Source organism: Eulemur rufifrons, chromosome 12, assembly GCF_041146395.1.
Source record: "Eulemur rufifrons isolate Redbay chromosome 12, OSU_ERuf_1, whole genome shotgun sequence".
NCBI classification, from domain to species: domain Eukaryota; kingdom Metazoa; phylum Chordata; class Mammalia; order Primates; family Lemuridae; genus Eulemur; species Eulemur rufifrons.
The window spans coordinates 23,295,693-23,312,784 of NC_090994.1; the positions used below are offsets into that span (position 1 = coordinate 23,295,693).

Genomic DNA, 17,092 nt, shown 5'->3' on the forward strand with positions numbered 1-17,092 from the left:
ACCAGACAAGGTTGCTCTCTATCACCACTTCTGTTCAACGTAGTGCTGGAAGTCGTAGCCAGAGCAATCAGACAAGGAAATCAAGAGCATCCAAATGGGGGCAGAAGAGGTCAAACTATCACTCTTTGCTGACGATATGATCTCATATCTAGAAAACCCCAAACATTCTGTCAAGAGACTACTGGAATTGATAAGTAAATTCAGCAAAGTCTGAGGTTACAAAATCAATGTATACAAATCAGTAGCATTCATATGTGCCAACAACAGTCAAACTGAGAACCAAATCAAAGACTCAATACTTTTCACAATAGCAACAAAGAAAATAAAATACCTAGGAATGTATTTAACTAAAGAGGTCAAAGACGTCTATAGGGAGAACTATGAAACACTAAGGAATGAAATAGCAGAGGATATAAACAGATGGAAAACCATACCATGCTCAAGGATCAGCAGAATCAACATGGTTAAAATGTCTGTACTACCCAAAGTGATCTATAGCTTCAAAGCAATCACTATTAAAATACCAACATCATTTTTTGCAGATCTAGAAAAAATTATTCTATCCTTTGTGTGGAACCAGAGAAGACCCTGTATAGCTAAAGCAACTTTTTAAGCAAAAAGACTAAATTGGGAGGCATCAATTTACCTGACTTCAAGCTATACTACAAGGCTATAGGAACCAAAACGGCATGCTACTGGCACTAAAACAGAGACATAGACCAATGGAATAAGATAGCGAACTCAGATATAAAACCATCATCATATAGCCATCTCATCTTTGACAAAGCAGACAAAAACATACACTGGGGAAAAGAATCCCTATTCAATAAATGGTACTGGAAAAACTGGATAGCCAGATCTAGAAGACTGAAACAGGATTCACACCTCTCACCTCTCACAAAAATCAACACAAAATGGATAACAGACTTAAACCCAAGGCATGAAACCATAAGAATTCTAGAATAAAATGACGGAAAAAATTTTATAGACATCAGCCTAGGCAAAGAATTTATGAAGAAGACCCCCAAAGCAATCACAGTAACAATAAAAATAAATAAATGGGACCTGATTAAATTAAAAAACTACACAGCCAAGGAAACTGTCATGAAAGCAAACAGACAACCTACAAAATTGGAGAAAATATTTTCATGTCATACATCTGATAAAGGGCTGATAACTAGAATCTATATAGAACTCAGGAAAATCAGCAAGGAAAAAATCAAACAACCCCATTAAAAAGTGGGCAAAGAACATCAACAGAAACTTTTCAAAAGAAGATAGACTAATGGCCAAGAGAGATATGAAAAAATGCTCAACATCTTTAATCATCAGAGAAATGCAAATCAAAACCACAATGAGCTATTACCTAACTCCAGTGAAAACAGCTTTTATCAAAACATCCCAAAACAACAAATGTTGGCATGGATGTGGTGAGATAGGAACACTCATACCACTGCTGGTGGGACTGCAAACTAGTACAACCTCTATGGAAAAAGAGTATGGAGATACCTCAAAGAACTCAAAGTAGAAGTATAATTTGATCCAGCAATCCCATTACTGGGTATCTGCCCAAAGGAAAAAAAAAGGGACATTCTATGAAAAAGACACCTGCACTCAAATGTTAATGGCAGCACAGATCACAATTGCAAAGATGTGGAAACAACCCAAGTGCCCATCAATACATGAGTGGATTAACAAAATGTGGTATATGTATACCATGGAGTACTACTCAACCATAAGAAAAAATGACAAACTACCTATTGTATTGTCCTGAATGGAGCTGGAGCCCATTCTTCTAAGTGAAGTATCACAAGAATGGAAAAACAAGTAACACATGTCCTCACCATTAAATTGGTAATAATTGATCAACACTAACGTGGTTATATGGGATGTAACATTCATCGGGTGTCAGGCAGGTGGGAGGAGTGAGGAAGGAATCGGTAATCCAAACCTAACAGATGTGGTGCATGCCGTCTGGGGGATGGGCACACTTGTCGGATGGTGCAAAGGCAATTTATGTATCCAAAGTGTTTGTACCCCTGTAATACTCTGAAATAAAAAAATAAAAAATAAAAAAAATTATTGAGAAAAAGAAAACTTGTAAAACAGAATAATCATTTCTAGTTTAACGAGAAAATGTCTTATTTTTTCTTGTTTTTTGTTTGTAAGTTATATGCAACGCAATCCACATTTTTGGAATTAAATTGTCAGTATTGATTGTAACAATAAGAATTTCAACAAGTACAATTTCACAAACCAACTGCAGGGTTTTGCTTCACGAGGCCCCAGGCTCAAAACTACAACTCACATGGCAGTTAATGTGTTAATAAGATATGTAATAACTTTCCAATAGGTTTTGGCTCAATAGGAATATCTTTCAAATTATATGGTATGTAGTGAGACAGCACATTTCTTTTACAAACTACTGAATAAGATGTTGATTTCTATAAATCTCATATAAAGAATGGGATTACTAGTACTGTGAATTTAAGAAAAGCTTTATACCTTGTAAAGTTGTGTGTTGTGATTTTATTTGGTGGTACCTAATTATATATGATTAAATAACACTTCGCATTTGTTTACAGAATTGTACACATAAATCATGCTGTAATCCCTCATTCTGTACACTGAAAAATAATGCAGTCTGTGGTTCTGGAGAGTGCTGCTCACAAGATTGCAAGGTAAGAGGTGATCTGTATTTGATAATAGCTTCACATTAAATTTCTTGAAATACTTGTTTCAAGGAGATGAAAAATGTTTCCATAACATATTCGGCCCTTTCCATTATATTATATCCAAGCAACATTGGGCCCACTGTCACACTTAAGTCCATCCAGTAATCTACGGAGTACATTATGAGTACTCTCATATACATAATGCCTGATGCTTCTTCTCTCCTGACTTGATTTCCCAATTCAATATATTATTACAATTTTTCTATATACCCTCTGATATTTCTCTATGATATGCCTACTGCAACTCTTTTACAATCTTATTTTTTTGACAGTATACCTCATATAGGTTCAGAAAGTTATATTAGTTCTTTTTATTGGCTATATTCATTTCACTGTCTTCTGGTAAAGTCCTCTCTTCCTTTGCAATTCAGTTATTGTTACTATCATTTAGTTTCTTTTATTGACACCATTTAATGAATTCCTGGTAGACAAGGGATGGAGCAAAATGGTGAAACAGGACTTTCTAGTGATCGACCCCCCCACAGAAACATTAATTTGAACAGCCATCCATGCATGGAAATATCTTCACAAAAACTAAGGAAACCAAGTGCGAGATCACAGTACCTGGCTATAACAGACCAAGAAAAGATACGTTGAAGAGGGTAGGAAGGACAATTTTACGTTACCTGAATCACCCACCCCACAGGCAGCATAGCATAGGGAAAGATGCTGTCCACTTGGGGAAAGAGAAGGAAGTGAGAGTAGTAGGACTGTGCCTTAAAACCAACACTGGGCCAACCACAGTAAAACTCAGCCCTGGGAAGACCCCCACAGTCCCTGAATCTAGACTAATAACTGCAGTCTGAGCCTACCCACTCCAGCACCAAGCAGGCACCCATAGGCCCTGCAAGATGGTTTCCATTTCTGGCCTGCATCGGGCAACAAATAACCCAGAGTGACAGGCAGGCTTGAGTGGCTGGGTGGTTAGATTCCAGCCCAGTGCTGCACCAACCTCAGTAGCCAAGGGATTCAAAATCAAACAGAAATTCTTGTGCTGAAAAACTACAATGAATGAAAAGAAAAACTGCAATGCAGAGCATAAATAGCCCAATTGATAAAGTGAAGAAAGAATCTTTGAACTCTATAGAAGATAAGTATTTTGAAACTATACAGTCAGAGGAGGAAAAAAATAAAAGATTAAAATATTCTTCATGTACAAGAAAGTCAAAGGTCTCCAATTAGATTTAATCCAAATAATTGATAAATGTGTAGGTTCTGACTGCTCCATTAACTGGCTATTTCCGTGTCTCTCCCCATTTCCTCAGGCCTCTGTACTCCCTGAGACACCATAATACTAACATTAGGCCAATTAATAACCCTACAATGGCCTCAAAGAGTTCAAGTGAAAGGCAGAGTTGCACATCTCTCCCCTTAAGTCCAAAGCTAGAAATGATTAAGCTTAGTGACAAAGGCATGTCAAAAGTTGAGATAGGCAGAAAACTAGGCCTCCTGTGCCAAACAGTTGGCCACGTTGTACATGCAAAGGAAAGTTCTTGAAGGAAATTAAAAGTGCTACTCGGGTAAAAATATGAATCATAAGAAAGTAAAACAGCCTAATTTCTGACATGGTGAAAGTTTTAGTGGTCTGGATAGAAGATCAAACCAGCCATCACTCTCTTAAACCAAAGCCTAGTTCAGAGCAAAGTCCTAACTCTCATCAATTCTATAAAGGCTGAGAGAGGTGAGGAGGCTGCAGAAGAAAAGTTTGAAGCTAGCAGAGGTTGTTTCATGAGGCTTAAGGAAAGAAGCCACCTCCATAATAAAAAAGTGCAAGGTGAAGCAGCAATTGCTGATGCATAGCCAATTATCCAGAAGATCTAGCTAAGGTAATTGATGAAGGTGGCTAAATTCAGTGTAGATGAAACAGTCTTCCACTGGAAGAAGATGCCATCTTGGACATTCATAGCTAGAGAGGAGAAGCCAATGCCTGGATTCAAAGCTTCAAAGGACAGGCTGGCTCTCTTGTTAGGGAATAATGCAGCTGATGACTTTAAGTTGAAGCTAATGCTCATTTACCATTCCAAAAATCTCAAAGCCCTTAAGAATTGTGCTAAATCTGTTCTTCCTGTGCTCTATGAATGGAAAGACAAAGCCAGAATGACAGCACATCTGTTTATAGCATGGTTTACTAAATATTTTAAGCCCACCATTGAGACCTATGGCTCAGAAAAATATTCCTCCAGTTTAATACAAGAGGTGCTAGTTCACCATTTTTTATGGCTGAGTAGTACTCCGTGTGTGTGTGTGTGTGTGTGTGTGTGTATACATATATGCATTTTATTAATCAACTCATGTATTTATGAGCACTTGGGTTGTTCCACATCTTTGCAATTGTGAATTGTGCTGTTATAAATATTCCAGTGCAGGTATCTTTTTTAATAGAATGTCTTTTTTTCCTTTGGGTGGATGCCCAGTAGCGGGATTGCTGGATCAAATGGTAGTTCTACTTTTAGTTCTTCGAGGTATCTGCATATTACTTTCCATAGAGGTTGTACTAGATGCAGTCCCCCCTGCAGTGTATAGTGTTCCTATCTCTCTGCATCTACACCACCATTCGTTGTTTTGGGATTTTTTGATAAAAGCCATTCTCATTGGAGTTACATGATATCTCGTGGTTTTGATTTGCATTTCCCTGATGATTAATGTTAAGCATTTTTTCATATGTTTGTTAGCCATTAGCCTATCTTCTTTTGAAAAGTTCTGTTGATGTCCTTTGCCCACTTTTTTTTTTTTTTTTTTTTTTTTTTTTGAGACAGAGTCTCACTTTGTTGCCCGGGCTAGAGTGAGTGCCATGGCGTCAGCGTAGCTCACAGCAACCTCAAACTCCTGGGCTCAAGCGATCCTACTGCCTCAGCCTCCCGAGTAGCTGGGACTACAGGCACGCGCCACCATGCCCGGCTAATTTTTTCTATATATATTTTAGTTGTCCATATAATTTCTTTCTATTTTTAGTAGAGACGGGGTCTCGCTCTTGCTCAGGCTGGTCTCGAACTCCTGACCTTGAGTGATCCACCCGCCTCGGCCTCCCAGAGTGCTAGGATTACAGGCGTGAGCCACCGCGCCCGGCCCTTTGCCCACTTTTTAATGGGGTTGTTTGATTTTTTCTTATTGATTTGCTGGAGGCCATTCTTCTAAGGGAAGTATCACAAGAATGGAAAAACAAACACCACATGTATTCACCATTAAATTGGTAATAATTGATCAACACTTGTGTGCATATATGGAAATAAGATTCACTGGGGATTGGGTGGGAGTGGGAGGAGAGGATGGGTAAATTCACACCTAACGGGTGCATGTGTGCTGTCTAGGGTATGGGCAGGTTTGTAGCTTTGGCTTGGGTGGTGCAAAGGCAATTTATGTGACCAAAGCATTTGTACCCCCATAATATTCTGAAATAAAAAAATAAAAATAAAAAATAAAGTGCACAGTATACATTAAAGTTAAAACAAAATAAAACAAAAAGAATAAGATTCCTTTGAAAATATTACTGCTTACTGACAATGCACCTGGTCACCCAAGAGGTCTGATAGAGATGTACCAGCAGATGAATGTTGTTTTCACTCCTGCAAGTGCTATATCCATTGTGCAGCCCATGGATCAAGGAATAACTTCAACTTTCAAGTCTTATTATTTAAGAAATACATTTTGTATGGATTCTTGATCCTTGAGGCCATGCATTGGCATTTGCACATTTAAAGGAGCAAGGACTTATTCCAGTGTTTGAAGACTGGCTTTGTCTGAGAAAACCCTTCACCTGTCAGCCTATCCAGAGATTCTGAGCACACCATCTGGCATGATCCATAAGTGGGCTTGCTGCTGAAGTCCTCAGGCTAGCCTTATGCCTGGGTCAGCAGTTGGGCAAACCTGGCACTTAGGTTTGCAGCATTGAGCCTGGAACCTGTATCCACAAGGATGGGCCTGGAACCTGTATATATAGAGGCAAGCCTGATGCCTGGCTTTACAGGGACAGACCTCGTGCTGGAGTGCATCTTGACCCTGAGTCTGCAGTGGCCAGCCAGAGTTGGGATTGGCCTGATGCCTGGATCCAGTAAAATTGGCCTGGAGCCTGGGTCCATGGGGGCAGGCCTGGTGTTAGGATGGGCCTGTTATCTGAGTCTGTGGAAGTAGGTCTGGGTCCTGGGTCTTCAGGGGAGGGCATGGAGCCTGGGTCTGCAGGGTTGGTCCTAGAGTCTCAGGCCACAAGGGCCAGCCTGACACCTTGGTCTATCAGGGTATATCTAGCCTCTGAGTCTTTTGGGGTGGTTCTAGACCCTGGGCCCACTGGAACCTGGGGCAATGGGGACTAAACTAGGGTTTTCCTGCTTCTGTGGCAAGCATGGAGCCTTCATCTGTGGGGGTTGGTTGCAGCCTGCTATCACAAGTGCTGCTTGGGTGCCTGTAGGCATAGGGATTGGCCTGGAAGTAGGTGCTGTGGTGACTGACCTGCAGCCTGGTTTTGGGGGGGCTGGCCTACAAGCTGGGTATTCAGATGCTGGCTTGGATGGTAGGTTCATAAGGGCTGGCTTGGGTCCTGGGGTTTGAAGTGGGTTTTTAGGGACAGTCCTGGAGCTGAGGTCCATGGGTACCAGCTCAGGGCTAGGGTTGACCAGACAGACCTGGACCCTCTGTTCATATGCGCTAGCCTGGTGCCTGAGGTTGGGCATACTGACTTAGAGCTAAGGTAGGCCTGAAGCCTGAGGTCACAGGGGGTGACCTGGTGCTGGGAAGGCCTAGAACTTGAGATGAGTCTAGAGCCTCGGGCCACAAGGCCTGGCCTGGTGCTGGACAATCCTGGAGCCTATATCCACAGGCCTGAGGTTGAGTCCACAAGTCTTTGATAACTAGGTTTTGAAACCTGGGCTGGTGCTTGGGCCTTCCTGATGCTTGAGACTATGAGTACTAGCCAGGTGCTGCTAAGGGTGGTCTGAAGCCTGGGGCCAATGGGGTCAACCTGGTGTTCAGGAGAGCTTGGAGACTGAGTATCCTAGGCAGGCCTGGGGCCCTGGGCTCTGGAATCTAGCAGGTTGCCAGGGCAAGCCTTTCATCTAAAAAAGTTTTCCTTTTGCCTTTGCTTTTGAAAGACATTTTCTCTGGTTATAGAGTTCAAGATTGACCATTTTTATTTTTAGTACATTAAAGATCTTGCTCTACTATCCTCGTGCTTGAATTATTTTCAGTGGTAAATATGCAATTATACTTATCTTTGTTCCTCTGTACGCAGTATGTCTTTTATTCTCTGGCTGCTTTTAAGGTTTTCTCTTTGTCACTGGTGTTTAGTCATTTGATTATAATGTACCTTGCTATCATTTTCTTCATGTTTCTTGTTCTTGGAATTTGTTGAGACTCTTGAATCTGCTGTTTCATTAAATTTGGAAAAATTTCAGCCATTATATTTTCAAACAGTTTTTCTATCTTTATCTCTTTCTGCTCTCCTCTGATCACTCCATATACATATATTTTAGACTGTGTAAATTTGTCTCACAGGTAAATTGATGCTTTGTCCATTTGTTTAAAAAAAATCTATTTTCTCTCTGTTTCATTTTTTAATAGTTTCTACTGCTATCTCTTCATGTTAATTAGTCCTTTTGTTTTCACCTAATGGCTTACTCTGCTTCCAATCTCATTCAGTGTATTTTTTAACCTCAGAAATTATAGTTTTCATTTCTCAAAGTTCAATTAGGGTCTTTATTATCTTTGCTAAAATTTTAACTCATTTCATTACTTTCAGACTTTTTTCCAGACATTTTAAAATACAGCCAATAAAATTCACTTTCAAACATTTTTTATGACTTGCGTACACTCTCAAAAGTCTTTCGTGATTAAGAAAAATCTTATTACCCATATTTGTATATGCGTTCTTCTACTTTTCCATTATATATATATATATGTATATATATATATATATATATATATGGGGGAAGGCTAAATTATCCATATTAATATAACTTTAAACAAATTAGCTAACTTCTATTTCACCTACCACACATAAGCATTATACCAGATTACCTAATTCTTTATCATTGCTGCACCACAGGGGAATAACTTTTGACTGAATAAACCAAATTCACATATCCCCAGGAACATGTGAACAACTCTGCTCTTGATACTGGGGTAGTGGTCATGATTCTCATTAGTCCCTGGGCCCAGCTGTGGAAAGCTCAAGCTATGAGTTTTCTGATATACCCTGTACTTTATTTGCTATGCAGTCAAGGCTGGTGCAGTGGTCAGGGGCAATAAACCAACCCACCCATCCCTGTCTTGGTTGTGGAATAGACACAGCCTTGACCATGAATTATACAAAACACATACAGACTGAAAATCTTGGCAAGAATAAAAAAAAATCTTTCAAAAAATAAAAAGAAAACCAAAACCATAAAAAATTAGGAGAAAGAAACTCAGAGAGTCACCAGTTTTAAAGTTTTAGAGCCATTTAGGAGTTAATCAGAGACCCAAGGAAAGATATCTTAACATAAGATGAGCCCATGAGGTGTACTTCTTTGTGAGCAACACAATTAATTTGATTTATTTTAGCACCTCTATCTCTGTGAAAATATAATTTTTCAATACTCTAAATTCATGACTGCACAATGAACATATGCAAAAAAAGTTTTCTCTCCCTCTTAATAGTGGAGCCAGTGGTGATAAAGCTTAGTTCATGGAGCACTTGAGGAAATAAGTATTCATAAGTATTAAAAAGATATTAGAAAAAAAGTAAGATTTCCATTTATACAAATTTGTAAAAGGAAGCAAATTCTGAAGAAACAAGTATTAATACTTTGTCATTATATGTATATGTATTTTCCTTTAGAAACAATTTTGATCATTGGTTTTGAGTTAAATATTAACTCTATAAGCTTGAGTGACACAAGTAAATATTGTGTTTTGTCTTACCATCTAACACCTGGAGAATTTGTGTGAGATTTGCTACGGGTAGCAGATACTTGTTGACAATTCAAGAAAAAGTATGGAGGAAACCTATTTTAGGAGATAAATGTTATATAAGCTGGGCCTTCAGGACCTTTGGAAGCTAGAAAAATTTTAATTTACTTTGCATGGGATAATGACAATCGCCATGAGGAACTGGGGGATATGTTGAAGAAAGGAGAGTTTGCAGAGTTGATGATTAGATGTTCCTTGGCAAAAACAGGTATACAGAAAGGGAATTCTGGAAGCTATCAGTGCACGAGTAAGTGCTGAAGAGATCAGAGATGTGTAATTATGAAAGTTATTTTTTAAGTTGTTTGCATTGTGATATGTGAAATAAACTTTCTCCTGGATGTCTTTAAAATATCTTCTTTTAAAATCCACAATGTTTTCTAAATGTTTATGATGTGGATTTATTGTTTTATAAATGGGTGCTGATTTCTGCTCTAAGGTTGATGTATGAAGAAACCGGAAGCTGCACAAGTGAGCACAGCCATAATGGGTTCCAAACAATTTTTATAGTCATTCCTTAGCTCCACTTTCTATCTTCCTATTATGGTAGTTAGTGTGCTTATTTTTGAGTTTCTTTTGCTTTTCTCACAGGCATTATCCATTTTTCTGCACAATAAATTTAATCATATAAATCTCTATATGATGCTTAAGTAATTAACAAGAAGAATTAATTTTCTTATTGCTCTTAGTAACTTGGGAAAAAAATGAATGAAAATTTAGAGGCTAAAGAGACAGAAAACTTAAGTATCACTGATATGTAATCTTTTCTTATGTTCTTTCCTCCTAGATAAAACCACTGGATGTACTTTGTAGGCGATCAGTTGACAAAGAATGTGATTTCAGTGAATATTGCGATGGAACTAACCCCTACTGTGTGCCTAACACTTTTGCACGCAATGGACAAACTTGTGATTCGGGTTCAGGCTTCTGTTTTAGTGGAATGTGTGTGACTTTTGACAGACAGTGTGAAAGTTTAATCGGAAAAGGTAATGATCATAATTTTCTTCTTAGTTCCTAAATTCTGATTATACCAAAGTCTGTTATTCAATTCTGTAGAACAAAAATGTAAACGTAATTTGTTAATGACTGCACTTGCCCTGTGTATATCAGTGTTAAAGGAAATCACAATTTTCTTGATTCTGAAAAACAAAACAAAACAAAACAACTCTTCTGAATTTATATGGGATTGTTGTTCCCACAGAAAAGGAACCTCAGGTGAAAATGCAGCTTTTCATGATCTTATATAGAATTTGTAATGGTGGGGTTTAATTTAGACTTAAAGGAAACAAGGGTTTTTATTAGAGCAAGGCAGGCTAATCACTGATTAGTTGAGTTTCAAAGGGCTTGCTGATGAGTGAGGGCTTTAGTCCACCACTGGTCTAGTACAGTTTGAGAGCTCCCTGTAAATGTGTGGATCATTTGCTTCATTGAACATGAAGTTGTTCCTTGCTTCATGAACAACTATGCAGTTCATGTTCTCTGAAAGGGTGAAACTTTTTATTCTCAGCTCTGGCCTTTGTTAACCAGGTAATAGAAGAGGCCTTTAAATATTGTTTAAATCATATGACTGCCAGGAATTTAAGGAGGCAGTGAGATGGAGGTTTGGGTGATTATTTGTTCTGCTTTCCTATCAGAATAATCATTATTTGCACCATCTGGCAAGACAATGGCTATACAGTGGCATCTAAAACATAATTGAGATACAAACAAATGACCAATAAAATTAGGAGGAATGGAAAAGTACTCCAGATCTATGCTCTAATGTTTGTTTAAGTAAAGCCAGGGCTCGGTGCTGGGCAGAAAAATTTAGAGCCAAATAGTGGATCGTCAGTCAGGTGTCTCCCAGGTTATTTGTCTTATTTACTGTTTTTTAGTATTTGGAATGATTTTAAAGTTCTTTGTGAGAACTGCAGGGTTACAGCTATAAAAATCCAGTTGTCATCAAAGGGGACCTAAGTTGATATTCCTTGCTTGCTTATTTTCTGATTCTCTTTGAAAATGCTCAGGTATATGTTGCAGTCTCTGAGATTTGCAGTCTCATTCCACACTATTTTTTCTTATAATGTCTCCTATTTGGGATATCATGCAAAAGGAGAGGACAGGAATTCTTTCATTTTGGGTTTCTACCCAGCAGCCTTCAATAATCTTTCTTCATCTGAGGAGCCAATAGATTAGGTCTACTGCCCTGGGTAGTAGGTGAATAATAAAATAATAAAACATGAAATTCTATAGCAAACTTTTTATGTATCCTTATGGCTTTGGAATATATATTTTATGACTCTTGCCTTAAACTCAATTTCCAATGAGCACCATCTATGCTAACAATATGAAGTAGGTGTTAAGTTGTTAAATTGGTAGTTTCCGAGGGAAGACTATGAGGAAAGAGTAATTTGCATAGGAATGAGGAGAAGTGAGGTGAGGGAAAAGAAGACTACAGGTGGCAACATCAAAGCAAGATGAAGAATGTTGGAGGCACAGAAGGGTAAGTTTCAGAGTGGTTTCTTTAGATTTTGCCAGAGTGTCTTTCAGGGATGCAAATTTGGGATCACAATTTTGTGCTGAAGATTTTAGACTTTTGTTCTAAACACTGACCCATGAATATTTGGTAGTTTTCTTCCCTTATATTCTTCCCTTATTTTCTCTTTCTATATACATCACCCTGATATTTCAAAAGTTCCCTATGATGGCAATTGCCACTCTAATCATCCTGGTGAAATTGTGCTGGTTAATGAGGTAAACTAAGAATTAGGAATAAAGTGAGAATCTATTTAACAGAAATTCTGTCAGATGCTGTGCTTTAGATGTAAAGAGACCAATTTTAAAACAAAGAGTCACAATAAACACAGTCTGTAAATGTTGTAAAATGGCAACTCTGTCTTTTGATTATTTCCCTCAATACTACATAGTTAATAGCCCAGATACAATCTCAGGCTATAGAAACATGGTAGGGAGGTTTTCTATGTTAAAGTGATAGTGATTTTAAAGAAACAAGACAAAGGCTCTCTTGCTGAGGATTTTTCGTGGAACTCAAGGCAAAGTTTGTTGCTTCAGTGCATGAGCCCCGTCTGATGGGACCCTCTTACATATTTTTCTTCAAGGCTGGGCTAGACATTGTCTTGTAGGATCTATATACTGCACGAGTCCCTTGAAGTTTCTTTTAAAACATTCAAGGTAGGGTCAAACATCATAACAGAAAGGACAAATAATTCCATAATTTGATTAATAAAAGAAAAAGTAACAACATATAAAGCCCACCCCACACATTTATTTTAGTTCCTCATTTTGGATTACCTCTAGAGATGCTCACCCTGATGGGGCTTGAACACAAAGGGCTCAGGGAATGTGCAGTACAGTTCCAGAGTACCAAGTTCTAATAGAGAAAATGAATGAGAGTCCTCAAGGTATTTTCAGTTGAAGACCTCCAGGAAATCATCATTCACTGTGATTTGAAAAACAAAAAGCTGAATTCATTTGGAATTCTTGCACAGACAAGGGAAAAAGAGCAAAAAGAAAGCCAACTTCTCATTAAAGAAAGAACAAGAAACAGTGCTAAGCTGTCATTTCAGCCTATACAAAAGTAAAAATGTGAACCCCTTTATTCATTTATTAAAACATCTTCTCACATTTTGAGCTAAGTGGAAAAAGATAATGAGTCTATAAATAACAAAAACCCATGATTATATACAAAGCTGCATGCTTAATAGAAAGCCTACATCTTTGCTTAAAACAATGAGAGGAAGTAACCTAAAAAGTATATTTGATGAAAAAAAAGTATATTTGATGAATGTAAAGCTTTAGCATAATATAGATTTATATTTTTATTTCAGAATATTATGGGGGTACAAACATTTTGATTACAAGTAATGACTCTGCCTCGCCCAATCCAGGGCTAGAGGCGTGCCTTTCCCCCATACGGTCTTCCTTAGTTGTAAGTTTACCCATTTCCATCCCCCCACCAGACCAGCACCCAGTGAATATTACTGAGCACCTTAGTGTTGATCACTTAATGCCAATTTGATGGTGAGTACATGTGGTGCTTATTTTTCCATTCTTGTGATACCTCACTTCGAAGGATGGGCTCAAACTCCATTCAGGATAATATAAGAGGTGCTAGATCACCATTATTTTTTGTAGTTGAGTAGAATTCCATAATATACATATACCACATTTTATTAATCTACTCATGGATTGATGGGCACTTGGATTGTTTCCACATCTTTGCAGTTGTGAATTGTGCTGCCATAAACATTCAGATGTCTTTATTATAGACATTGCAGATGTCTTTATTATAGAATGTCTTTTTTTTTCCTTTGGGTAGATGCCCAGTAGTGGGATTGCTGGATTGCTCCTTGAGGTATCTCCAAATTATTTTCCACAGTTCACCAGCAGTGTAAGAGTGTTCCTATCTCTCCACATCCACGCCAGCATTAGTTGTTTTGACGGAGGGGCCTCAACAGTCAAGAAAACAATGCAGAAAGTCCTGCCATCCTGAGCCTCAAAAAAACTGAGCTGAAAAAGGACACCAGAGAGGATGTTGTATTGTTAAAAGCTGTGGGAGATCCTGGGAGAATATCCTGCGCTTAGGGTGCTTCCCTTCTGGCCTGGGGAGCAGATAAGGCTTCCTGAGCCTCACCAGGGAACTGCTGGCTGATTGGAAAGGGCTGTGCCCTTGTGTAGGAAAGCACGGTTAGAAAACAATGACCTGTCCCTATGTGAAATTGTGGTGTTTTGCTCAAATTTGTTCATCGTGGATTTTTCCTGCATTAATTGTGGTTTTCAAAAACTATTGCATTAAGATGTTATTTATTTTGATTTTTGAGTTTATGACCACCACCACTGCCCCCCCTCCCATTTAAATTTTGAGCTATCCTAATCCTGGCCCTATAACATAAATATATATATAATTTGGGGAACTGGGAAGTTTAAATCAGATTTCATCAAATAAGTATTTTGCTTGGAGGAAAGCAAACAAAAACTACTTACTTATTGGGTGAGTTCAAGAGTAGATCTTTTCAAAAAAGAATTGTTGCTGGTGGTGGATTCCATGCACCAATCTATCTATCTGACCTGTTTTGTAGCATCTTGTATGATACATGTATGGAGTGTGTTCTTCAGGAGAGTGAGATTTACAGATCATGTTTTCCAAGTATGATTATCCTTGAAATTGTTGAAGAGAGCTCCCTGGTCGAGGGAGCTGGTAACAACAACAACAACAACAACAAAACAAAAAATCTCAACAAACAACAAAATCTCTGTTTTTATTACATGTGATGAACATGATCAATGCAACCCATTCCTAAAGCATTAAGTCCAAGTGATAGGGCAGTTATTATATACACTTGAATTTTTCATAATTTTTAAATTAGACATAACTGTATCAAAGGCCTGAAGTAGATAGGCATTGACACCCTTTCTGATTTTAAAATTCAATAATTTCTACTTAGTGATTATTAGAATACTAGGGAACAGATATGAGGATCCTAGCATGGAACAAGGAGACTTTAATCAATGCTCTGTGGGTCTGTTACCAGCATTTGCACTGTAGGTACTATTTCTCTACTGTTTTGTTTGGGATAAGAGTAAACTAAATTTTCACATTAAGTAGAGAACTAAAGCAGGACGTAAACGATTTATAGGAAATAGAGAAACTCCTTATTTTTCTAACAGTAACTAAAAAATTCCAATAATATGGCTGTTTACTGTCTCTTTGATATAGAACACAGTCTGGCAGGCTTTTAATTCTAGCTCTACTGCCAACAACTTTTTAGTGCTGAGTAATTGTAAACTTCCCTAGGGATCACGTTATAATTTCCAGGTTGAGTCTATCATTTCTATAATATAATTTAAGCTTGGCATTGTCATTTACTTCAGTTTGTTCTTTTTAGGTTCTAAAGGTGCTCCATTTGCTTGTTACGACGAAATTAATTCCAGAGCAGATATGTTTGGACACTGTGGACACCTGTACTGTAATTTTGTGTATGTATTTAGAAAATTATAATTTTGTTTGGACTGTAGGTTATAGACTGCTAAAATCCTGGAAAATATTCTGTACACAGTAAAATGGCCTTTTTGGTCAGTTTTCTTTATTACATAATCTAGGCTGAACGATATTATCTACTGACTACCATAACATGTGTTCAGTACCTATAATGTTAAACAATGATTATAAAAATGGCCTCTGTTAATTGTTCTGATGATTTAGACATTGTGTTAGGCAGTTTATATATATTATATATTTATACTATAGGCTATACATATGTATTTATATACATCAAATGTATATGGTAAGACTTATTTATTCCATTTTACTAATGAAAAAATTGAAGACCAGTGATCCATTTGCTCAAATTTTAGCAACTAGGCCGGGCGCGGTGGCTCACGCCTGTAATCCTAGCACTCTGGGAGGCCGAGGTGGGCGGATCGTTTGAGCTCAGGAGTTCGAGACCAGCCTGAGCAAGAGCGAGACCCCAACTCTACTAAAAAAATAGAAAGAAATTATATGGACAGCTAAAAAATATATATAGAGAGAAAAAATTAGCCGGGCATGGTGGTGCATGCCTGTAGTCCCAGCTACTCGGGAGGCTGAGACAGTAGGATCGCTTGAGCTCAGGAGTTTGAGGTTGCTGTGAGCTAGGCTGACGCCACGGCACTCACTCTAGCCTGGGCAACAGAGTGAGACTCTGTCTCAAAAAAAAAAAAAAAAAAAAAATTTAGCAACTAGTATAGGAAAAAGCCAGGCTGTCAGATTGTAAAAATCATTAATTTTTCACTTCCAAATTGACTCATAAAACAAAAGAGCCATATCATAAGTGTGCTCAAAAAAATTTACTGAGAGAAAACTGTTGAAATCTGGATTCAAATTAGTAAACATTTATTTGATTTAGCTATATTAGCAACCTATGTTATTTCAATAAATAATAAAATGAAATTTTCTCTGCCTTATGCTTCTAGTCATCTGCTATGTGGAAAATTAGTTTGTACATGGCCACACAGAACATTAATATCACGTCCAAATTTATCTGTGATTTATGCACATGTGAGAGGCGACACATGTGTATCTACAAGTCTACCTGGATCGAAGTTCATTAAAGGATCAATAGAGAGAGATGAAACATTTGTAAAGGATGGCTCCATGTGCGGTCCAGATATGGTAATTAGAACAACAACAACTCAAATCAACAACTCAAATGTTTTAAAATTATTTTTATGGTTATACACATTTTTTTTTTTTTTTGAGACCGAGTCTCACTCTGTTTCCCGGGCTAGAGTGCCATCGTGTCAACCTAGCTCACAGCAACGTCAAACTCCTGGGCTCAAGCAATCCTCCTGCCTCAGCCTCCAGAGTAGCTGGGACTACAGGCATGCGCCACCATGCCAGGCTAACTTTCTCTATATGTATTTTTAGCTGTCCATATAATTTC

The 17,092-nt window shown here is 38.0% G+C and overlaps 1 protein-coding gene across 1 annotated transcript in view; it reads left to right on the forward strand.

Moving 5' to 3' along the window:
• LOC138393671 (disintegrin and metalloproteinase domain-containing protein 5-like) overlaps positions 1-17,092 on the forward strand; it is a 99,074-nt gene that overhangs the window by 60,035 nt on the left and 21,947 nt on the right. The window contains exons 14-17 of the mRNA XM_069485050.1: positions 2,586-2,681; positions 10,459-10,657; positions 15,557-15,647; positions 16,623-16,821. Coding sequence (XP_069341151.1) covers positions 2,586-2,681; positions 10,459-10,657; positions 15,557-15,647; positions 16,623-16,821 — 585 coding nt within the window. The remainder of the gene's footprint in view (positions 1-2,585; positions 2,682-10,458; positions 10,658-15,556; positions 15,648-16,622; positions 16,822-17,092) is intronic.